Raw genomic sequence first — 25,169 nt, 5'->3', positions numbered from 1 at the left:
GCCCGCAACAGCCCTGCCAATCGGGCTCAGCCCTATTGGCACGACAGGTTGCGCGTTGGTCTGGCGAGTGGGAGGCCCGGGTTCAATCCCCGCTTTCCGCGCAATGCTACACAAGCATCATAATGACCAACCAGAATTGGCTACATCACTGTGATGTCAAAGCACTGTGATTGACCAATAAGAATCAATATATCACTGTCATGTAAGAGAAATGTCTCTATCTATCCTTTACAAGTTCTCCCCCGGGCAGAAAGATCGTAGAACTCGGAGAGAAGGAAAAAACAAGAGGAGGAAATACTACTACTTGTCATTGATATTGATACCGGCCGTTCTTTAAAATACAAAACAAATATACCACAATGCATCGTCTGGGTTCGGTCCAGCAGAGAATGAAGTGCATTTTCAAGAGGGAGGTGATAGAAGAACCATCCAGCAAACATGAAGGCCAGCCATTTCAGGTTATCGCAACTAGACACGTGAGTCCAGATGCATTGAAATCCGATATTGGCAGTGCACTAGCCACAGAGAAACTGGACGGCATCTGTTGTTATGTCAAAGAGTATAAAGGTCAGCCTTACCTCTGGGCCCGACAGGACAGAACCTCTAAATTGGTGAACGTTCCAGAAACCTGGATCCCCGCTCGCAGTGACAAACCTGATGGACTAGGTTGGGTTCCTGTAGAGAAAGGGAACAAGTTTGGTGTAGTGAACTATGATGCTGGCGCAGCTGTCGTTCTGAGGCCCAGCTCAGAGGACGAGGAACTGTTGGAAATCGCTCTGGTTCCACTGGCTGATCTTCTGGGGCAGACACTGGAGCTGATCGGATGCGGGGTCAAGAAGAACCCCTATAATGTGTCCATCCGCCTCCTGGTGGCTCATGGAACTGTGCGTGTGAGAAAGCCCCCACCTCAGGACTTCCAGCAGCTGCATTCCTGGTTCACAGACTGCCCAGAGGGATGCGCGGAGGGCATCGTGTGGCACTGTCACAACGGCAACATGTTCAAGGTTCATCGTCAACACATGGGGCTGAGTTGGCCATCTCATGGCGACACATGCCTCGGCAGCAGGCCTGTGGTCATTAACATTGACGGCAAACTATTGCCACATCAGCAGCAAGCCAGCAAGGCTTGCAGCATGTTGACTGCCTTATCCAAGCTGAATGGACAGCGCTTCAGTCGGCTGCAGGATGTCCGCATTGACTCTTAAATCGGCATAAAAGGAACACAGGACAGATACAGTCTATAACCTGGTGGGGCATGCATTTCCAACTTGTATCATTCCTGACTCCCATTTGACACCCATCTAAAAGTTTAATGATAAGACTTCGACAAAGAAAATGTGTGAATCTGCTGGGGTACTGAGACATTAAAAACCATTAAGAACTTAATGTAAATTGCTCTGGATTAAGAGCGTCTACTAAATGCCTAAATTGTAAATTGAACCACTGCCGTCAAGCAGCAGTTGTCAGATGTTTTAATGCCAAGGATTGGTATTGGTATTTGGCCGCTGACCCCCATCTGAAAATGTTTGGTGCCTCAATCACCCCGAAAAGAGAAGTTTGTGTTTTCAAAAAATCACACCCGTGTGACGTGAGGGGCGCTATGTAGCATGTCTATTTGCTCTAATTGTCTATTGCTTCAGACATGATACATGGATACCACCTGGAACTGCCCCTTCATTTTCTGTGTGATATATTTTGTGTCTATATTTATGTGTCGATGAACTCATGATCAGTTTTATTGAACAGAATTCACTCAGTTACAAGGCGCCACGGGCAGAAGGCCCCGTGGTTTCAGTAGAGTCACACCGTTCAGCCGATCTCAATGTGAACCCAACACGGTGGTCACAACATTACAGGTGATAGTAAATTCAAGGTCCCTCCTCCATGGACTACCTCCGCTTGTGGGAGCCAATCAGAATGTTTCCTTCACAGGATGTTCCGGTGAGGAGGAGGAGGGTTCACATGGCCAATGGCTCATGTGACAAACTATACGTTTTATACCAATAGGACAAATTAAATATCTATACTATATATGAAGTATGCAGAACATTGTTTAACACATGTATTGAAAAAGGTAGAATGTAATGTAATGTCATGTCGAAGGAGAGCAGAGAGCACGAAGCCCTCTAAACACACAAGGCTGTTACAATTTACAATTTACAATTTAGGCATTTAGCAGACGCTCTTAATCCAGAGCGATTTACATTAAGCAAGAACTGTTGGTTTGCAGTTTGAGATTATATTACTAAGATTAGGAACAGCACCCCGACCCTGGGGTGCCTGGCAGCATTAAAAAAAAAGCTTTGTTTTCACAGGTCTAATTGTAAATAACTCTAGCAGTTTACTCTTCTATGCAAGTCACCACAGTATCGGATGTCTCAACTTACAGCACCTCCTGTGTGTCAGCCTGACACACAGCTGAGAATAGTTGACTGTTATGTACAGATGTCCAGATCTGTCCAGATCTGATCCATCATGTGTAAGAACATATGACGTAAATTCTCCATTCATTGTCAATGTTAATGTTTGTGTTAGGACAAAAATCTACACTGTAGCTTTCAAAAAGAAAAGAAAATCTAAATTACTCAAAATGTTTCAAACACAAGATTTTTACAAAATAAAAAATAAAATAATAAAACCCAAGCTGTCTGATATGAACATATATGGAGATCTTTGTATCTCTCAGTCCTTGTTTTTGAAAAGGTTTGACATTTCGAAAACATTTTTTTGTACTTTTGTATGCCTTTTATTTGGGTATTTCAAAACAAAACAAAAATCCACTCACGTCTCCAGCCACATCCCTGACCAATGCCTTTCCGACGCCAGTAGAAGTCATTTCTCATATCATAATCAGGAAGGACAAGATGGCATTACACTCATTTCATTTCAGTCTAATTAATAATTTATGTAATTACTTCCATTTAGATTCCTGCGATTGGGACAGCCATGGGTTGAGACAGATAAGACATAAATATTCATGGCTCAAAGCCTACTCTGTGCTGGGAGGGAAGAGTCTATTAAAACTAATGGCTGAAATAAAGAAGTCGTGCCATTTAAACAGCATCACATCATTGACCCGTCTGTCTGTCTGTCCCGAGTAATCCGATATTAACTCCTTGAATGCTGAAGACGAGATAACGAGATTAATGCACAGGTAGTCGTAGACGATAAGACGAGATTCGATAAATGAGCATAAACACTTCCGGTTCAAACTAGCGTAACACTGCTCTTCTCCTACGCGGTGTCACAGTGTCAACATAACCATAAACAAGACACGAGCGGCTATGTCACTAAGACAACATACCTCCTCTGATGTCACGCTCATGCCATATATCTGAGCATGTTGTCTAACCTCAACAAATCAGTCTGGTCCAATGACATCAGGGATGTATATATGGACATGAAAGGGACAAGGAGTGACAGATACTGAGATCTCCATAGCTATTAGGGATGTCCCAATACACTACACACTCGTTTCCGATCCCAATATACCGCAATTTCTGTTTTAGCCGATACCGAATACCGATACCAGAGAATAATATTTATAATAATACAAAAAATATCTTATTTTGAAGTCCACCGACCGGGAATAGTGTCTATAGCTATATATCTTGTTGTGTTTATAGCAGACTCTTCACTCAAATGCAGTGAGGAGTGCACTTGCAGTTTGGGCAACTCGAAGGCAAACTCCACATGCCCCAACATTGTATTTACCTATTTGGCTTACAGGGACAAGGACAGATTTGGGCTGTGCACCCCCTGTTACCTCTCGACCTGGCTGACACACCCCCTAGACCAGGCCTGTCGAACTCAACTTGGGGTGAGGGACACATTGGGGTGGGTCGGTCTGTCTGTCTGTCTGTCTGTCTGTCTGTCTGTCTGTCTGCCTGCCTTTAACCGTGCTATCTTGCTCTGCTTCGAGTAACTGTGTTCTATTATGCAACACTGCACACACACTCGCTCGCATGCGCGCGCACAGAACAACTGCTGTACACCACTCTACTGCCAAATAATTAATGAATGGAGTTGGAACAGCTTATGTGCATGAGCCCCATTGTCGTCTTCAGGAGGGAAGAAGACTACACCTGATAACAATCTCATCTGATAACAACTCCTCCCTCGCTCACCTGATTCCAATCACTTCTGATAACTACTCAGAGCTCCATTGTTCCCGGCACCCAAGAAACTACTGCTACAGGCCACTCACTCTTAACATCACAGCTCGGTCATGAAGGCCTTGCCTTTTATTCACACTATAGGGCTGAACACTATATCATTATCGTATCATTATCTCAATGTGAACACTGCTAAAGCCAGCAGCATCTCTTTGTTTAAGCCAGTGCCTAGAAAAACAATTCACCCGTTCTTTTGTCAACTTGTTGAAAGCCAGTTCAACTCTGGCACGGGACGTGTGTGTGTGTGTGTGTGTGTGTGTGTGTGTGTGTGTGTGTGTGTGTGTGTGTGTGTGTGTGTGTGTGTGTGTGTGTGTGTGTGTGTGTGTGTGTGTGTGTGTGTGTGTGTGTGTGTGTGCGTGCGTGCGTGCGTGCGTGCGTGCGTGCGTGCGTGCGTGCGTGCGTGCGTGCGTGCGTGCGAGCGTGCGTGCGTGCGTGCGTGCGAGCATACATGTGTGTGTCATATGATATTGTAATATTGTAGCGATATATTTGCCATAAATATTGAGACATGAAATTGTGTCCGTATCGTGCAGCCCTAATTACAATTAACTCATCTCGGCAGCAAGGACAACAACGGCATCAGGATTGTGTTCTTTCACTGCTCCACACCCGCTCTGCCAAAGACTAATGGATTTGTTCACGAGGGAAACCTGGTCACGGATGACAATCTAATCTGACACCTGATTCCAATCACTTCTGATCTCATTGCTCATCTCCTCCTCTTGCCTATCAGCAGTGGTGGACAGTAGAGGGTAGTACGGGTCTGCTTGGAACTAAAGATCCAAGCCCCGAATCAAGAACCGAGACGGTTCGGGGCCAAAATATTGACGTATCGTTTGTTCTCGCATGCATGTGTCTGTCTGCGACAGAGCAGAGCACACTAGGCCACCGCTGAGGATTGTCTGTGATTTCCCTGTTGGGGCGGGGGAGCCGGAGGTGACATGATACATGAATACCACAGTGATGTTAAATGAGCTCCGGGCCCAGTACGGGTCTAGAGACCCCATCGGACTGGGTGTAATACACTTGAATATGCAGTCTGGAATATTATGATTTCCCATAATTGTACTGTAGTATGTGTGTACGTGTACTGTAGTGTGGGTCTAACAGTTAACTCATGTGAGTGTACAAATGAAACCAAGTGGATCTGTAACAGGTACATTTGTTTCCATTTGCAAACACTCAGGGTTACAGAACCATGGGGGTCCATTTGATTCCTACTGTAAGTATGTTAATGGCAAAGTTGCCACCTCTTATAACGCTGTGTGTGGCTTAAAATAAATGGATAATGGAAGGAAGACCAAACAAAAACAACCGCTAAGCTTCAGCATGTCTAAAATAGGTGAAATGAAATGAAATGAAATGAAATGAAATGAAATGAAATGAAATGAAATCTATATTTACCCAGGGTATCTGGGCTAAGCTCAAGAACTTGTTTCCAGCCAGGCCCTGCTCATAGAACACATTTCATCGTAGTGGTTGATGCCTTGTTCAAGGGCATTTCAGCGGTGGTAATTTTAACGTGTCGGACGGCTGATTCGAACTGGGAACCTTCCGGTATCTAGACCGCGCCGCTATCCGTTCGGCCACCGCTGCCGAACGGATAGCTGGGGGACTGACAGAAGGCTGAAGCTTTATCTGCTTGTACACAGCCAAACTCTCTTTTTGTCCATGTAACTCAGGGCTGTGTTTATGCTTTAAGCCTAGAGGCACGGCTCACATGTCTGCTGTGCTGCCAGCAGACATGGCAGTTTCCCCCCGTTCACTTTTGTTATCAGAATCAGAATCAGTTTAGTTGTCACATCACGGTCTTACAGGTGTAAAGCAGTGGGTGAAATTACATTCATTCTTTCGTGCACACTCCGTCATTTTGTAATATTCCATGAGAAGAGAGAGGACATACTGTAAGTAGAGTGAGAGAAAAGGGGGAATAGAAAACAGGTTTAAATATAAAACAAATTAATACATACACACAGATAGTGTACACAAAAGTAGAAAATACTGAATTGAGCAACTTAAAAACTGTGCCTAGAAGATGGTAAAATCACCAATAGTTTTTTTTTTAAGTGAAATATGCCTTTAAGTTAAAATGTGAACGATTGTATATTTCTAATACTCCACATCACTATCATACGTGTCATGTTCTTAGAGGAGCACTCTCATACACACCCATCTTCAGATAATTGGTCATCACTAAAGCTATTGTCAATGGGAATTGAATGTTTGTGTAAGACGAAAACCTACACAAATAGCTGAATATAGGAGGGGCTTAGCTCCCCTCAAAAATAAAAAGATGCTGCCCTTTAATATCTTTTAATGAAGAATACTGCTCCAATGTGACACTGCCGGTGACAGTGTTATCTACCCGGACATACATACTGTATTGTGCTGTGGTGATGTCATATGACGCTTCTGATTCTGTGATGGACTCTGGTGTGCTTTTTGATCCCGGTCTTAAAGGGGAATTCCACTCATTTTCAACATTTTACTATGTCATGAATGTACCTTAGAGTTGTTGTGTGGAAATAATTAAAAAAAAGTCCCCCGATTCCACACAACAGCTCTAAGGTATATTAATGACATAGTAACATGTTGAAAATTAGTGGTATTCCCCTTTAACTTTAGATCAAAGTCTTGGTTTGCTCTGATTGTGTCTTGATTATGAGATTGAAAAACAGTTTGACATTCCTGGCCAGGGCTAATTGGCCTACGTCAAATATTACTCACAAGGAGCATACTGCTCTTGATGAACTTGTTAAAAATTATGACTGAATTGTTATTCAACCTGCTGACAAAGGCAGTGCTATGGTGATTCTTTCTAAAGATGAATACATGTCGATGCTAAGCGTCAATTGAACTCTTAAGTTTTATATCAAGCTTCTGGAATATTGCTTTTGATGAACTTGTTAAAGATGATGACATATTTATTCATCATTCCGACAAAGGTGATGCGACGGTCGTTCTTTCCTAAAGATCACTACACCTCAGCAGTGGTGGAAAAAATGTTTTACGTACTTTTCAAATCTTACTAAAAGTAACAATACTGCAAACACTCTATGTTACAACTATAGGGATGTCCCGATCGTTTTTTTGCTCCCGATCCGATTCCGATCTTTTGATTTTGAGACATACCGATACCGATCTTTCCCGATCCGATCTATATAACACTTATGCCATATCACAATAGCAAATATCTTAGTGTATGTCGCTCTAGTCTAGTCTGTTGTGTTGCCTTAATTATTATTGAAAGGCAAAATGTGACTATACTTTTATCATAATGAATATGTGTTTTTTTTTCTATGAAAGCATGGAATCATAGCAAAATAATTATGTATTGGTTAATTAGAGTGAATACAGCTTATAGAACTGAGGTCAAGTTAAAACTCTTAAAGAGTATCTCTCTCATTCAGAGAGAGTACTACAGACACCTATGCCATCATGCATAGCGGGGGTTGCATTTCCTTTGTTTTCATCATAGGTGTCTTTCACGCCCTCTGAGTGTGACTAGTCTTTGTTTGATGATCTCTTACTGGGACCAGAAGGAAAACTAGCATAAACAACAGTTTTTACAAAATCTCATTGCTTATACATCTTTCTGTGAGATTTACATTGGACAATTAAAAATACGACCTTTTCTCCCCGATTCCGATCTTTTGAAAATCATGTGATCGGAGCCGATTTCCAACCACCCGATCGGGACAACCCTAGTTACAACTAAAAGTATGTTAATCAAAATGAGTAAAAGTACAAAAGTACGCCACACACAGTAGTGAGGTTAGGTTTAGGGTTAGAGTTAGTAATGCGCGCTTCGGACCAACGCACCTTCGGAACAATGAGCCTTTGGACTAATGACACAGCACCCACAGGGCAAAACGAATAGCACAGCTAGCTCTCTATATTCCACACAGGGAACCCCGAGAGAGACGTAGGGCACCAAACAATAACTATCTAATCCCATTAAATAACAGATGGAGTCATTAGCGCACCTGGGCACACGGGTGGCAATGTTGGCAATCACAGTCTCAGCACGCCGGTGCGGGAAAGGAAACAGGGAACAAGAGGGGAAACATCAGGGCGGCGACCCAAGCATGGCACACTCAGGCACAGAGTGTGACAATTTGGAGTTGAAGTATGAAACCTATAAAAGTACCTCAAAATTGTACTTAAATACAGTGCTTGTGTAAATGTAGCCTACTTAGTTACTTTCCACATATACTGCATCTCAGTGGCTTAGCATCAATTATTGAACTCTATAATATCAAGCTTTGTAATAACCCATTTATCTATTATAAAGACTCATTGCCTATATGGCCTAGCAAAGGCCAAGGAGGCTCAATGTATCTCTGACAACATTTTTAATTGGTGGAAAATTATTCGTTGGCAAGTTTTTCCAAAAATACATAAGTAGCTCTTGACAATCCTCCTGGCCCGCCCTATCATTTCTGAGCCACATGTTCAAAGCCATATGTTCAAAAACATCCTTCTTTCAGAAGGCAAGGCAGCTATGCAAACAAATGCCCAATGTCCTTTTACAGCTAATGTTTCAAAAGCATTTGAGGTGAGAAATGGACAGTGCGGTAAACATAATATTGATTCATATTAAATATGAATCAATATTAAAATAGTTTTGATCACATTTTGATATATGGCATAATATAATGGAAAATCCTTTTAATTAAATTGTTTTAGTAGCCTTTTGGCGAGCTCCAAAAGTGGTCTTTGGTATACCAAAGTACAAAAAGTGGTACTTTTTACATTGAAAAAGTCGTATACCACTTTTAAAAGTGGTACAGTATATACCACTTTTAAAATATACCACTTTTTGTGCAGTGGTATACCAAATACCGCTTTTGGAGGTCGCCCTCCCTCACATTTTCTGTCACTAATTGCTTTATTAAGTAGCCGTGTAATAAGTGGGACTGTGGGACGATAAATGGAGGGCAGGTCATTGTTGAGAAACAAATAAAGACCTTCAGGCCAGGGTGACAATAAAGACCTATTTATTTAGGGCACCTACGGATGGCTGCAATTCGAAACTGGCCCCCGTAAAATCTGAATCCCCCCCCACCGCCCCCCCTTTTTCCCCTCACTGTATATGTTTCTTTTCCCTTTTTACCTCCATTATGATGAATTCCTGTACTGTTCTTTGTCTATATAGAAGTGTCTATTTGTACGTCTCTAAATGTTTTGATGAATTGAACATGGTGGACCCTGTTGTAAACAAGTGTAATGCTTAATTGGGTCGTCCACTCACAGTTAACAGCCTTTGTATTGAGTTTGTGCTTGAAATGTACTGTAATTCTGCAAACTGTTAATAAAATTTTCAATCAATCAATCAAACCTCTCCACCTTTGGTCGGGGTCTATAAACATGAATCACCCAGTCTGGGTATATTTCTCAACAATGACCTGCTCACCATTTGTTAACAGTCTTAACAACAGAGGCTATAAATCAGTGGTTGTGACACGAGCGCGTAACAAGACACGGAGCATGAATCGCCCCAATGTACAGTACTTACAAAAAAGAAACGCTCACGCATTGTGCAATGACCAATATGCTTTGTAATTTGTACTTTTGAATAGTTTAGTATTTTTCTTTAAATTGACAGACATAATACAATGAAATAATAATAATTATACAATGAACAAAGGTACCCTGACAATGATGAACAAAGGTATCCTGATTCCAAACATAAAATAATTAAGACACAAAATAATACTTTCCATTTTACTTACTTGAACTTGAACCACACACGAAAAACATATACTGTATATTTTTTAATTGCATCACGTTTACGTTTTTTAAGTGAAATACCCCTTCAATAATCAGATTCAATTAACACATTCCCTGAGGATCACGCTATTCCCGACTTTTGTTTTATTCACCGTTTTTTGATAACCTTTAAGACTGTCGCACTCAGAAGTGAGTTTACAAGGAAAGGCGGATAGGAGGTGAGAATTTGTTAGGGTGAAAACTACAACTGAAAGTCTCTATTTCTCTTCTTCTCCAGGGGCCGGAGGGTCCGGGTGGTGAATATAGATTTTTTATATTTTTTATATCCATTCTACGCTCGATTCCTAGGGCTTCTGGGAAATTGAGGCTCAATGCATTGCCTACGGTGCGTAATATGGCCGCATCCATCTCGCTCTGTTCTGTGTTGTTGTTTCGGATTGCCGCGGAGGTGGATTTTTAAGGCACTTTTATACACAGACACACACACACACACACACACATGCGCACGCACACACACGCACACACGCATGCGCACACACTCATTTATAGTCTCCGTATAGGTGAGCCAACTTCCCTGTGTAGATATCAATAACTTCCAACCAACTAGTAAGCCTATATGTACTAACATTATGTATTCAATGACTTTGCCTGCAGCACACAACACTGATGAAGGCTTGATACCAAAACACATATGTTTCTGTCTGCTCTGTATACTGTGTGTGTGTGCGTATGTGTGTGTGTGTGTGTGTGTGTGTGCGTGCGCGCGTGTGTGCGTGCGTGTGTGTATAAAAGTGCCTTAAAAATCCACCACCGTGGCGATCCAAAACAACAACACATTGCATGCCATAATGTCTGATTTGCAGTGTTATGAAAACAAAAACAAACCAGCAGGCCAATGATCACCAACAAAACTTTGTTAGTCCATAATAAGATCAGTTCAGTGTAATCACATAAATAAACATAAATGTTGTAGCTGTAAACACTATACTGTATTTCCGGACACTAAAGCTAGGCACTGCAGAACAAAACAAACACACATCCACATAGTGTCCATACAGTGTCCCGCCCCCAAGGTTGGGTCTAAAAAACGTGAGCAAAGAACACATAATCCCAGTTCCTTGCAAAAAAGGCTCAGAAGAAGACTTTTATTCCCTGTGCGTTAACATACTGTGGGGGGCTGTTCTCAAACCAAAGACACACCAGAGGCAATTTCCAAGTTTAAGCACATTTGTATTAACTTCAGAGGAGCAGGTAAAGTATTTCAAGGTAAGTGTTCACTTTTCAATTAACTTTCTTTTTTTCAGGGGGGGGGGGGCAGGAGGATCGTCGTCGAGGAGGTAAATGGGTTTAAATTAGGTTTATTCTGTGTTACTCAAACAAAAAGTCTTTTCAGCATCATTTCAATTCAATAATGTCTTTCTTACTCTTACAGGGGGGGGGGGGGGGGGGGGTTGTCGTCAAGGTAGGTATGGTTCAGATGTCCTTCCCTAGGACCTGAGGTAGGTATTAACACTTTACTTTTCTAGCTCACTGGTGAAGGGTTTTAGAGGTGACGCTCCATTCTCCAGGTTTCACATGACCGCCTTGTCCATAGAGCCCAACGGTCTTTTATCATGCATCACTGTTATAGCCTGGAGGTAAGAGATAGGTACAATTACTAATCATGAATTTCCACCATGCATGAATTGTGAGAGAGAAAACATAACGTCTCTTACCACGAACCACACGCCAGCCTGCTCCCCGGGAAAGTCTCTCTAGTCTGAGGGAGGAAGGAGCATTTTATACCAGGTGGAGGTGCAGCGCAGGTGGGAGCTTATCAGTCATCATTGAAGAGATAATGAGGGAGGTACCGCCCTTGGATGACGTAACTGTGCTCCGCCTCCCCCAGTCTCTCTCTCCCCGGAGCGGCTCAGACGTGGCTCGCGGTCCCCGACCGAGACGCCACAATAGTTTTCTCTAGGCGTTTCTACTCACAGGTACTTGGCAAATAATATTTAGAACCACTCACTTAGACTAAAGCTGCTGCAACAAATTGTACAGCTAAAGAGTTTCTCGCTTCTGTGAATCCTCATTTTAGACTAAAGCTTTTGCCACAAACAGCTAACAGGTTTTCTAACTCTCTATGAATCATCATGTGCTGCTTCAGGCTTCCTCTTTGACTAAAACACAAACTTTACATCTAAATGACTTTCCCCCTGTATGAACCCTCATGTGCAGCTCCAGAGTAAACATTTGATTAAAGCTGTTGCTACAAATTGTACAACTGAAGGGTTTTTCCCCTGTATGCATTTTCATGTGCTGCTTCAGGCTACCTCTTTGACTAAACCAGTTTTTACAAACTTTACAGCTAAAGGGCTTTTCCCCTGTATGAATCCTCATGTGCCTCTTCAGACTACCCTTTTGACTAAAGCTGTTGCCACAAAGTGTACAGCTAAAGGGCTTTTCCCCTGTATGAATCATCATGTGCTGCTCCAGAATACAATTTTGACTAAAGCTGTTGCTAAAGTGTACAGCTAAAGTGGTTTTTCCCTGTATGAATCCTCATGTGCTGCTTAAGAATACAATTTGAACTAAAGATGTTGCCACAGAGTGTACATATAAAGGGCTTCCCCCCTCTATTAGTCTTCATGGATGTACGGTCATTTGTTTTGATGATTTCACACTGTGGAACGGTGCACAGTTTACATTACAATTTACAATTTACAATTTAGGCATTTAGCAGACGCTCTTAATCCAGAGCGACTTACAATAGGCAAGAACAAAAAGCATGGGAATACATCACATATGTAACAAAATGCATTTATCGCGAAACATGCGTAAGCTAAGAGCGTGACTAGAACATATCTATATAATGACACTATACATATAAACTATACATATAAACTATAACTAGAACATATCTATATAATGACACTATACATATAAACTATAACTAGAACATATCTATATAATGACACTATACATATAAACTACACATATGTGCTATACTATGCTGTACATATATACTATGAAGTGCTATGACTACATACAATGCACTTATTGTGCTGTCTACATGACATGCTATAAGTCTGTTTCAAATGCTATATAAGTCTAAGAAGTGCTGTCTAAGGGGGTAGGGTAAGTGCTATGGGCCATGATGGAGTCTGAAAAGGTGGGTTTTCAGACTACGGCGGAAGATCGGGAGTGATGCTGCAGTTCTGATTGCAACGGGAAGTGCATTCCACAGTTTTGGGGCCAGAAGGGAGAAGAGTTTGGGACGTGTGGAGCGTTGTCCCGGCGTTTTTAGTGAGGGTACTTCCAGCTTCCCTGCGTTGGCTGATCTGAGTGCGCGGGAGGGTTTGTAGGGTTCAATCATGCTGGCAAGATATGGGGGAGCCATACCTTTGGTTGCTTTAAATGCCAACATCAGAGTTTTGTATTCTGTGCGGGCAGCGACCGGGAGCCAGTGCAGGGAGCGGAGCAGGGGGGAGACATGTGAGAATTTTGGCTGGTTGAAGACCAAGCGAGCTGCGGCATTTTGGATCAGTTGGAGAGGCTTCAGTGCACATGCCGGTAGGCCAGTAAGGAGAGAGTTACAATAGTCAAGTTTTGACAGGACTGTTGTCTGGATTAGGAGCTGGGATGATTCCTGGGTGAGGAACGGTCTAATTCGTCGTATGTTATAGAGTGTGAACCTACAGGATCGAGTGACAGCTGTGATGTGAGTTTTGAACGAGAGCTGACTGTCCAGGACAACACCAAGGTTCCTGGCTGTTGGGACAGACGTTACCAGGGCGTTGTCTACGGAAATAGTTAGCTCCCGCATCGGGCAGGACTTAGCTGGGAAGAAGAGAAGCTCAGTCTTGTCTGGGTTCAGTTTGAGGTGGTTGGAGGACATCCACTGTGAGATGTCAGCCAGGCAAGCAGTGATGCGCTCTTCCACCTGGGTGGCAGAGGGGGGGAAGGATAGAAACAGTTGTGTGTCATCGGCACATTGAATACCTTAATGTGTAAACAGTGTCACATTGCAAGTTTGCAATCAAATATCAAACACATACATAAAGCTGAAAATGGCCTATCTACAAGCTCACAACCGAGTATTCAACCTCAAAGTGGGGTCCGAGCTATTTTCGGCTATGTACCTGTTTTTTTAAAGTGTCACTAAATCAATATGTTAGATATTGAGCTAGCATGTTCGTTCAGTTCTCTTTGTCAAGCAACACTAGCTGTCACACGGGCACGGCAGAGTTATACATGACGTTTCACATCAAACCGGCAGGGAGAGGAACAGGTCCTTTGTTGTTGGGATTTCAGTGACGCACTTCAAACGTCTCTTTCTAGAGAAAGACTCAGATTTCCCCGAGGTGAGAGATAGGAGCCTGTGAAGGCTGACAGACGCACGCACGCACGCACGCACTCACGCACGCACGCACGCCACACACGCACACACACACACACACACACACACACACACACACACACACACACACACACACACACACACACACACACACACACACACACACACACACACACACACACACACGCTTGTATTATATGTATATACTTGTGAGGACATTTTAGGGTGGCATTGAAAATAGCTGAAATAAGCTGAAAATAGTATCTTCAATCTTGCTGTATCGCAGCACAACTACTAAGTTCATGAAAACTCATTAAAACACATTGACTGCCAAAGATGGTCACGTACATCCAATAGTATTTTTAGTGGTTTACGATAGATCGCACTCTTCGACAACGTATGAATGGTTCTAGGTTGCTAAGCGACAGATAGGCTATAACCGGAAATGAACATTTCGCCTGCCATCCGCCCTAACGTTATCAGATTATTACATTTAACTCGGATTCTTTACCCAAATTGTGTTTTTGGTCAATAAAAGCTTAATTCAATGGTCCATAACTGAAGAAACGATGATCGCGGTTACGAAATGTATTTTCTGGGTGAAATAAATTACGATCGTCCGTCAACACAGTGTTTGTTTACATCCGGTTCACGTCAAAAGAATTAAACAAAAAGTAACTATAAAACAACCAGTTATCTTGTGAGGATGAGGAAAATGCTCCTCACAAATTTCAAATTATATTTGTATGGACATTGTGTCATCACAAGTATAGTAATACAAACATGCACACACAAGCACACGCACGCATGCACACACGCACGAGTGAAGCTTCACAGTGTAACGCATATCGCTGTTCAAGTTGACCTTCTGGGCTGTGATCAAAGACGGACGCTTTTGTCTGGCATTAGCATCAAATGATGAAACATGCAGCTCTTCCCTCTGTCTGCTCTGTGTCTGAAACCAGTGGTGGAACATTACTAAATACATTTACTCAAGTACTGTACTTGAGTTCAATTTTGAGGTACTTTTTCTTTATGCTTTTTTCATTTCTTTCCCAGGACTTCTTTCAAGTCTTAGAGGCAAAAAATACCATTTACTCCATAACAATTACTTGACGTCTTTAGTTACTAGTTACCACAAGTGACTTATTTTTCGTTGTTGTTGTTGTTGTTGTTTCCGTAAACCCTTGTGTGTGTATACCAATGCATTATCTACAAACTACCTTTTATGCTTTAATTGCCATTCGACAATGACGCGTGGTTAATGTTTTTGTCTTTTTTTAAATCTTGTGTATAGCCTATACTATAGGCTACATTATGAAAGAAAGTATAATTTGTTTGACCCTGCGTTTTTGGCAAGAGGTTAAATTAATCGTATATTAATGTAAGGGGATTTATATTACTTTATCACACTATAAGGGATAAGGAGGAACTGATTATTTTGGTCCGGGTGCATAGTGGGACCTTTGAAGAGGGTACATCAGTTCTGAATGTGTGCGTTGTGGTGTTGACTGAAATGAAGGGAGTATTTTTGATCAACAAAGAGTTTAATGGAATTCCTGTCTCTGTGTTTCTTGTAAGTGCCTGCCATGTCTTCTGCAACTATCTTCTCTTTCTTGAGGCGTTCCAGTGTCTGTAGTAATAATCTTATGTCATCTTCTTTGAGTGTTACTGTAGCGTTCTTATGTTGGATGCCAGTCCCTGATTTTCAATATGTGACTTCAATTTAAAATAAATGTTGTTGTTTGTACTTTTGTTCTGACTTTGTGTTGAATTATTATGTTGGAGTTCGAGCCATTTCCTTAAGGGCCTACATTCTCTGGCGACGTGTTTAATTCTAACACTACTGTTACTGCTATGACACACACACACACACACACACACACACACACACACATACACACACACACACACACACACTTACTTGCTTGCTTATGGCTGTCCATCGATTTTGATGATGACGTTGCTCCAAGCGTGGGTTATTGAGGGGGGTTGCGACGGTGCCATTGCATGTGGCTATGTAGGCCAATGTGTGAGCCATATGAATTGCCACATGTGGGGCAGATGAAATCCTCAGATGAGGGGAGGTCCCCTGCAGCACCTGGCTGCTGGCGATCAGCAGCCAGGTCTTCCAGTGCAGAGGGTTGGATAGCACAGCGCTTCAGGAGGGTCTTTATGTGGTCCTTGTAGCGTTTCCGCTGTCCCCCAGGAGACCTACGGCCCTCCTGGAGTTGGCCGTAGAGAATCTGCCGGGGGAGCCTCTGGGCGGGCATGCGGATTACATGCCCCACCCAGCGTAGATGTTTTTGTGCAAGGAACACTTGGATGCTGGGTGTTTGTGTCCGGTCATAAATGTCCACATATGGGATCCTGTCCTCCCAGGTCAGACCCAGGATCCGTTGTAGGCAGCGGATGTGGAATCTCTCCAGGATTCTGACGTGCCTTTGGTAGGGGCCTCCGAGCCATATAGCAGTGTGGACAAACAGACTTTGTATACAGCTGCTTTTGTAGAAACTGTCAGGTTCCTATTCAGGAAGACCCTGGTTTTGAGCCTACCAAAAGCAGAAGAGGCTAACCCAACACGGACCTGGATGTCATGGTCGATGTTACAGGTGGGGGACAGGACACTTCCGAGGTAGGTGAAGTGTGGTATGATGGTGAGCTGCTGGCCATCAATGGTGAAGACAGGCACTTCTGGCTGGTGGGTGGAGTGTTGCACAATGACCTGGGTTTTAGCAATATTGACCTTGAGTCCTAGGGCACTATATGTGGATGAGACCACATTAAGTGCACGCTGTAGTGAATCTGGCGTGTGGGCAAGGAGAGCACAGTCGTCAGCATACTGAAGTTCTAGGATGTGTTGTTGTGAGATTTTGGTGAAGGCCTGGAGGCGCCGGATGTTAAAAAGACTGCCATCCAGCCGGAACTGTATGTGGATGCCATCTGTGGGTTCCAGAGCTTGGTGTGAGAGGAGAGTGACTGCTTGCATTCCATCATGCAGTTGTTTTAGGGTGTTGAGGAACTTCGGCGGAACCCCCAGCCTTCCCAACAAGTCCCAAAGGAGATTCCGATTTACGGTGTCAAACGCCTTGGACAGGTCGATGAAGGCGATGTAGAGGTCCTGGTGGTGTTCCCGGGCCTTTTCTTGTACCTGCCTGGCTACAAAGACCATGTCACTAGTGCTGCGATCTCTTCTGAACCCACACTGAGATTCAGGCAGGATGTTCTCAGAGATGTGAGACACTAAGCGAGAGAGCATGACCCGGGCAAGTACTTTTCCAGCAACCGAGAGCAGGGAGATTCCTCTGCTATTTCCACAGTCGGCTTTGTCACCTTTCCTCTTGTAAATGGTAATGATGGTAGCATCCTTCCATTCCTGGGGGATGGTTTCAGAGGACCATATGATGTTTATCATTTGGTGCAGCCGACGGGTGAAGAGGTAGCCACCATGCTTCAGGACCTCAGCTGGGATTCCGTCGGGGCATGAGCTCTTATTATCTTTTAGGCCCTTGATGGCTTTGCGTACCTCAGCGAAGCTAGGCGGGGAGTCCAGGTGATCAACAGGGGGTATGGTTGGGAAGTTTACAAAAATGTCTTGGTCAGAGGGGTTTTCGGAGTTGAGGAGGGTGTTAAAATGCTCAGCCCATCTGTTCAGGATCTGGGGTGTATCCTTGAAGAGGGTGACTCCGTCTGACGATCTGACTGGGGTTATGTTTTTCCTCTGTGGACCATATATGGATTTGATTGCATCATAAAATCCATGGGAGTTGTTGGTATCAGCATAGAGTTGGATCTCTCTAGCCTTCTTGATCCACCAGTCATTTTCCATGGCTCTGAGGGTGCGCTGGACTTCGGCTCTGATGGAGGAGAGTCGCGTCTTTAGTGTGATGGATTGTGGATTGGCCAGGCAAGCAGCATGAGCTTTGTGTTTTGCCTGGAGGAGTTTATGGATATCCGGTGCACTGTTGTCGAACCAGTCTTGGTGTTTACGCCTGGTGTACCCAAGGGACTCCTCTGCTTCCTGGTGGATGGCAGTCCTTAAGGTGTCCCAGCAGGTGTTAATGTCAGGGTCCTGGTCCAAGTGGGTTTCAGGGATTGCAGACAAATTTGCTGCAAGCTGTGCCCTAAGCTGGTCTACGGAGTGTCTGGTTGTGAGTGCTTCACAGTTGAGTCTTTTGTTTGGAGGTGTTTTCTTCAGTTGGGGACGGATTTTAATCTGGAATTTGTTTGTTATGGGGGGATTGAGGGGGACCAAAAGCCTGAGCAGTGAGTTGATTTGAGTGGTGGTAGGGGTGCGCAGTCCCTACCAACACTGTTTTATCTTGGCCCCATACAACGTCCTCCAGTGGCATAATGACTCATGACGACCTTCTGCCATGTGGGGTTGCAGAGGACTGCCAGAGCACCAGTCTGTTGGTGACTGCCTATGCAGGTCTTCGCCACAGACTTTTCATTAGGGGTTTTCTCCCGTAGCCTATAACCGAGGGTTAACCAGTAGGCACTGGTCAATCGGATGGTGGTAGCCATGACTGAGCTATCCACCTCCGGTGGGGGATCCCATGCTGTTTAGCCTGAGGCTGCAAAGCCCCAGTTACCGGGGACTGCCACGAGGAGGCACAGCATGGGTCTTGGTGATGGAGAGGCTATGTACTGGCAAGGAAAGACTTACGCATTCTGCTTTCCATCGACACACACACACACACACACACACACACACACACACACACACACACACACACACACACACACACACACACACACACACACACACACACACACACACACACACACTCCCCCAGGTTCAAGATCTTTCACCTGAAAGAGAAACAGAAAATAAAGCAAATGGTCAAATTATGTTGTGTCTGTTTTTGAACAGGTACAAATGTCTCACCTGAAACTTCCAGAGCACTGGCCATTTTCCTCCAACACTGTTTATGTATACAATATACTGTCCGTTTTGCGATTTGTGTGCAGTTCAGATTGTTGGAATATGCAGCTGAAAATGACTGTTGAATATTTTGTTTCATAGGCCTATCCTGCAATTATTCAGTTTGGCTGATTGGAGACTTGGAGACTGATTGGAGATTAGTTGTAAAAGGAGCTGGCTAAACAGATTGTATTATTTTGCGGGTGGAAGGGGCCCGGTTGAAAAGTAATATAAAGTAATATGTAACTATATTACTCATGATACCAAGTAATACGTAATGTAATAATTACTTTTTCTAAGGAGTAATAAGTAAAGTAAACATATTACACTCCTAAGTAATATTGCCCAACACTGTCAATAAGTAATTTCCTTTAACATTCAATTACATGTCACCAATACATTCACAGCATGTGTTTCAGAGGAACAGATGTGTCACTGACATCATCTGCTTCCTCCCTGCTGTGTATAGTTAGCTTGCGTGTCACTCAAAGAACCCACAGTGGAACCATTCACGCATGCACGCATGGACACAATGGTTTGTTCCGCGCACACAATTATACCTAACCACATGAAACCTTTATCATGGGCAAATTATATTATATATTTTTATTATCTATCCATCCATCCATACATACATACATCCACCCATAATAGCTGTTTTACAACCTCACACAACACATCACACCTATTCATCTATTTATCTCTCTATCCATACATCCATCCATACATCAAGTTTTTAAGTATTTAGATATTTGATATTCATTCGATCAGACATGTCTCCCTCCTATACTGCATAAGGGCGGCCATAGCTGAATTCCCCTCCTGGGAAACAGAAGGTCCCAGGTTTGATTCCCGTGTTCCCCTGGGGGCACTCAATATGAGTGGCGAATATGTGATCACCCGTCAAGGGCTTCTGTCAGAAGAGTGTCGCTATTTGATGACGTTGCATAAGGGGGTCCTAATGGCCAAAAGGTGGCTGCAATGTGCCTGAATAAAAGGGTTTTATATTAACTGTACAATATGTGAAAGGGAACTATCCAAACATCCCAAAAACAATATGGAGGAAAGGAGAAGTCTTACTTCATGAGCCTAATTCCATTCCAGATGGGATTCAGTGTGCCATCGGTGGTGTACACAACAGCATTGTGCAGTGTGGCTTGCCTGTTGGATGCTCCAAAGTGGACCTGCTGCACCTCCTTTGCATAGTTACACTGCCAGTTTTCTGCATAGTCAATGTGGATAATGACTTCACCTTCCTTCAGAGATCTGTGCAAAGAATGTGTGTAATGTGTATTGGTAATGGATGTTGAAGGTGCTTACACACACATTCATTCATTTTTCAAAATCTTCCAAAGGGTGGTCTGAGTATAGTCCTCACATCATCCATGGAACAGCTCCGGCGAGCTCACACTGGTACGCCTGCGAGGCCGCAGCATAGCCCACCAGGTGACGTTGCTGCTTAAGGAGTGCCCCAAGGGTGACCAGCAGGCATCGGGGCTGCCATCTGGGTCATAGAGTATTAAAAGGATAGAGACTGAACTGGTGAAGCTCCGCCCCCCCCAGCTATTCATGTCAGTGGAAGTTGCTCAGTGGCGTTTTGAAGCACCAGGAAGACTGCCGGAAGTACCGTCTCAGAACGTCTACTTCCGCATTTGCCAACCAAATTTTGGTCGGCAAATGCGGAAGTGCAACCGAGCGCTCAATGTTAAAGCCCAGCTGCACGGGGTTTCCCGGTCATGAATCCACGGGTCCGCCTGTAGTCCCTCCTCCTACCACTAGGGCCCAGAGCTTCAACGTTGAATAGCCTCACTGGCCCCTTGGGAGACACCCTCCCACTGCACATTCCTGAATGGAATTAGCATGGACTCAGCCAGCCGCCAGCATGGCCTTCAGTGTGTCCAAGTCGAGGAAATCCAGTGGGACAAGGACATGAGGGATGCTCCCTTGCTTCTCCCACCGGATTCCCTGTACATGCAAGCTTTAGCATGTGTGTCACAGCATAACTCCTCTGCAACTTTGCTCAGGCTCTGTGAGTTACCGTAATAATGCCTAGCTGCTTGAGCCTATCTGCTTTCATTTGGGCATTGTCATGAACTTTACAGACACATGTCTCCCTATTATTAATGTTTGGGGTAACAATCCAAAAAGGTTTTGTCCTGCAGAAAAGTGAATAGGACAGCTTCAGATGAGGCATCTCCAGCATCAGTGTCTTATGCAAATTCAACATTGTGTCAGAGAGGAACCTCTTTTGTTTCTTCTTTTTGAAATTTGCAATTGTTTTTGTTTGTCCCAGCTGATGCCCGACTATTGTCAACCGCGACTTAAGAACATTTCACTGTGTCCATGGTCTTTTGCCTTCCATTCCTCTGATGGTGAACCTTGTATTTGGGTTTGCTTGCAGTCTTGTTGAACTGTTTGTGGGAGATACCAACTGCTTTTCTGGCCATGGAAACAAGTCTGCGTTTATGAAGACTGTTTGAGCACTTTTAAACCCTTTACCCTTGCACTGGTTGTTTACAATCCTTAAAACGGAAGATGGGCACTGTATGTCAGAAGTTGAGGGTGTCGAAAAACGGGAAGAGGAGAAGAAGAAGTCAAGTCACCTTCCTTTCCGGCTTGCTCTCTCTGTTAGCCATCATGAGGATCTACATGAATGCATGAATTTCAGCGGGTATTCAATATACCCTGGACATGGGCGCAAATATGTCAACACCAGTGGCAAGGAGGTCCATTTCTTGAATGGAAAGTGTGAGGCTGCTTTCCTGGCCAAGGGAAACAACAAACAAGACCAACTGGACTCAAGAGCACAAGGGCCATGCCCAGGATGACCATCCAGGAGATTACGTGGAGCTATTCGCAACACGAGCCAAAAGCATGGCAAAAGAAAGCTCAAATTAAAACCCCTGGAAGGGATGACTCTGGATGAAATTAAGGTGAAACGCTTGTCTGATGAAGAGAAGCAGTCTAAGATCAACAAAATAAAAGGATGACCGGAAGAAAAGCAAGGCGGCCAAGAAACAGGCCAAGGCCAAGATGAAGAACCAAAAGTCCTGAAGCTAACTTCCGCAAGGCCCCCCCCCCCCCCCACACACCCACCACTCACCCTGCGGGACTGTGAGGAGGCAGCGGCGGTGGAATAATGTCCTCCCTTCCTCCACCCCACTCCCCTAGTTGTTGTTTTTTTTCCAGTTTTGAATTAAACGTGTTTTTATATAAATGAATAAAAAAGTTGAGTGTGTCTGGATACCCTGAAGTTTTGTAAATAAACGAAAAGGAGAAAGGTAGGCCAATCAAGAAGTCCAAAATGTGTGAGCTCATCTGCATTGTTCACTGAGAGCAGTACTTTTTGTCAAATGAGTAGAAATCCTGTATTTTGTTAGGCCTACTTACAGTATTTAACAATCCTTCATTTTGTTATAGTCAGAAAGCATACTCTTTGTTGCACTCATACTCCTGATGTCTTAGTTTGTGTGTATACAGTAGGTCAGGTGTACACTTTTCCGTCACTCATACACTTCTCTCTGCTGTTATACATGTATGCGTTTTAGTATTTATCCGTTTCAGTAGCCGAATTCAACAGAATTGTGTCAAAAGACCTAGCATAATGTACAGTATGGATGCACTTGATGCTGTGGTGGAAAGAATGTTGACCTTGCCAATGTCCTGCATTGTCTTCAAAAGGAGGTATATTGTACAAAAGACATTAAAAATAATGGATTATACCGTGGGTTTTCTGCTCAGTCTGTGTCTCATAGGATGGCATGGACGCTTCAGAAACCCACATACTGATGACGTCATTGGGCAGATTCTTTCTTTGTATCAATGCGATAACAATGGCTTCCATTATAGCATGCTAACTTTCCAGGAATAGAAAGCATGCAGTTTGTCCTCAGGCTCATGGAGAAACCCTTGACGTGCTGATGAAAGGAATAGAGGTTAATTGGACATGAAGGCCCTCTGCAAGATGCGTTTCCTTTGGATCTTTTCAATGTAGCTGTGGTGGCAGAGGAGAAGATCATCCTTCATGACCTCAGAGATGTGCCCACAGCCTTTGCTATGTTAATGGCTGCAATCTACTGCCTTAACCTAGAGTACCACTATGGCATGAAGCGCTCCTTTTTTTTACCCCAGACTCATGCTCAGCAAAAATCTGTGTGCTCAAAAATAAACTGCTTGGACATTGCCTGTAAGGGTAAGTGCATATCTGAAGTAGGGGAGCTTGCCTCCAACTCCCCAGAGACTTCAGCCCTAGAGGAGGGGCATCTATTGCACGATTACCTAAAGACCTCAGCCCTAGGGAGAGGGATGCTGCGTTGTTTGCACTAACATTGTGCTTGTTTACAAGTTTGTACAACGCCTGTATGGACAAAGGGAGTGACATATGTAGCACTCGTATAGCCGAGATTAACCACTGGACTAGTTCTAGGTTCTAAGGAGTGGGGAACAATAATGTATTAGACCAGAGACCACTTATTTTAAATGCAAAAGCCGGCAAACTTTACTCAATAGTTAGTTATAGACATAGACATACAATACATACAACACACAATAACAACATTGACCTTTGACCCAAATAAAAACCAAAATCCTGCAGGTATCCTGTGGTATTTCACTTTCCCTTTTTTCTATTTCCTTTAAACCTAATAAATAAATGTATCTAAAACTAAGTTTAGGTATTTATTTTAGTTTCCTATTTTAGACAGGTTTCAAACTAATTTCAGTAGACTAGTTTTTTCCTGTTTTGTCTATTTTGTGTTCTGATACCTTGAGTTAACCTAGCCGCAATTTGCAACTCTAGATTTTTTTATAATGGGATGAATCTAGAGTTGCAATACCCTCCATTGACTCCCCACTCATCATTTTGCGTTTGCGATCTGCTTGTCTTAAACGACGTTAAACTCACCAACATTGCAGCTGTAGTCCAAGCTTGAATTATTCTCTTTCAATCTGCAAAGCTTGTTTTTCATAAAAATCCCCCGTAGACATGTTATGAGCTACTTTCTGTCAAGAAATTCTGTGCAAGTGATTCTTTTTCTAAGTGCTGGAGTTTGGAAGCGCTCGTCGTAAGTCACTGAACGTCCCTGCATGCATCTGTTTCGCATTTGCACATAATGCAGGAGGCAGCAGCGCGACCCCTTAATAAAAACGAGCGCTTCCAAACTCCAACATTTCTTCTTCTTGACAGAAAGTAGCTCATAACATGTCTACGGGGGATTTTTATGAAAAACAAGCTTTGCAGATTGAAAGAGAATAATTCAAGCTTGGACTACAGCTGCAATGTTGGTGAGTTTAACGTCGTTTAAGACAAGCAGATCGCAAACGCAAAATGATGAGTGGGGAGTCAATGGAGGGTATTGCAACTCTAGATTCATCCCATTATAAAAAAATCTAGAGTTGCAAATTGCGGCTAGAGTTAACCCTCCCTTTTCTCCACAGGCAAAACCAAGCCAAAATTGGTTTCAGTAGAGGTAGGCAGTTGTTCCAAAAATATCAAAATAGAGTGAACATTATACCATTATACCTTAAATTGAAATATCATGAAAATAAAATACAACAATGTGTTAAATCAGGAGAGTTCAATCCAAAAAAAAATCTGTATCAAATAATTAAGTGTATGTCACAATGTAACTCAGTCCTTTTCCAGTTCAGTTGAGTATAACTCCCAAAGTAATAATAATGTGACACCTTAATACTATTTTTTTCAGTACAGTGTGTCTTCAAACTAATGGCACTTTCCTTGACTCAGTTCCTGTGCCTTAACTCAGTTCAGTCCAAAATAAATAAAATAGAACAATAAAACTAATCAAACTCCAACACTCCTACCGCTCTGGCAGTGAGTGAATGAAGTTGTCAGACTGTGCAAAGTGGACACTTGCACTGGCATGTAGAATGGTCTCCTTGCATCAGTGTTCGTGGGCTTCTAGCTCGCCATCTTGATGATCTCCAACATATCACTGTATTGTTCCGACAGGGACAAAAAACCTGACCTGTACAA

General features: G+C 43.3%; 1 protein-coding gene across 1 annotated transcript; it reads left to right on the top strand.

Annotated features, from left to right (window-relative positions):
* Nucleotides 1–359: 359 nt before the first annotated feature.
* On the top strand, nucleotides 360–1,205 carry LOC306928879 (RNA ligase 1-like; the record flags this gene model as incomplete). Its single annotated transcript, XM_079509155.1, has 1 exon — nucleotides 360–1,205. One exon carries the CDS (start codon nucleotides 360–362, stop codon nucleotides 1,203–1,205), a length of 846 nt encoding a protein of 281 aa, XP_079365281.1.
* Nucleotides 1,206–25,169: the final 23,964 nt, after the last annotated feature.

This window comes from Electrona antarctica, assembly GCF_951216825.1.
Source record: "Electrona antarctica genome assembly, chromosome: 8".
Classification (NCBI taxonomy): Eukaryota; Metazoa; Chordata; class Actinopteri; order Myctophiformes; family Myctophidae; genus Electrona; species Electrona antarctica.
Note: the sequence above shows the minus strand (reverse complement) of the source record. Positions and strands in the feature narration are given on the sequence as shown.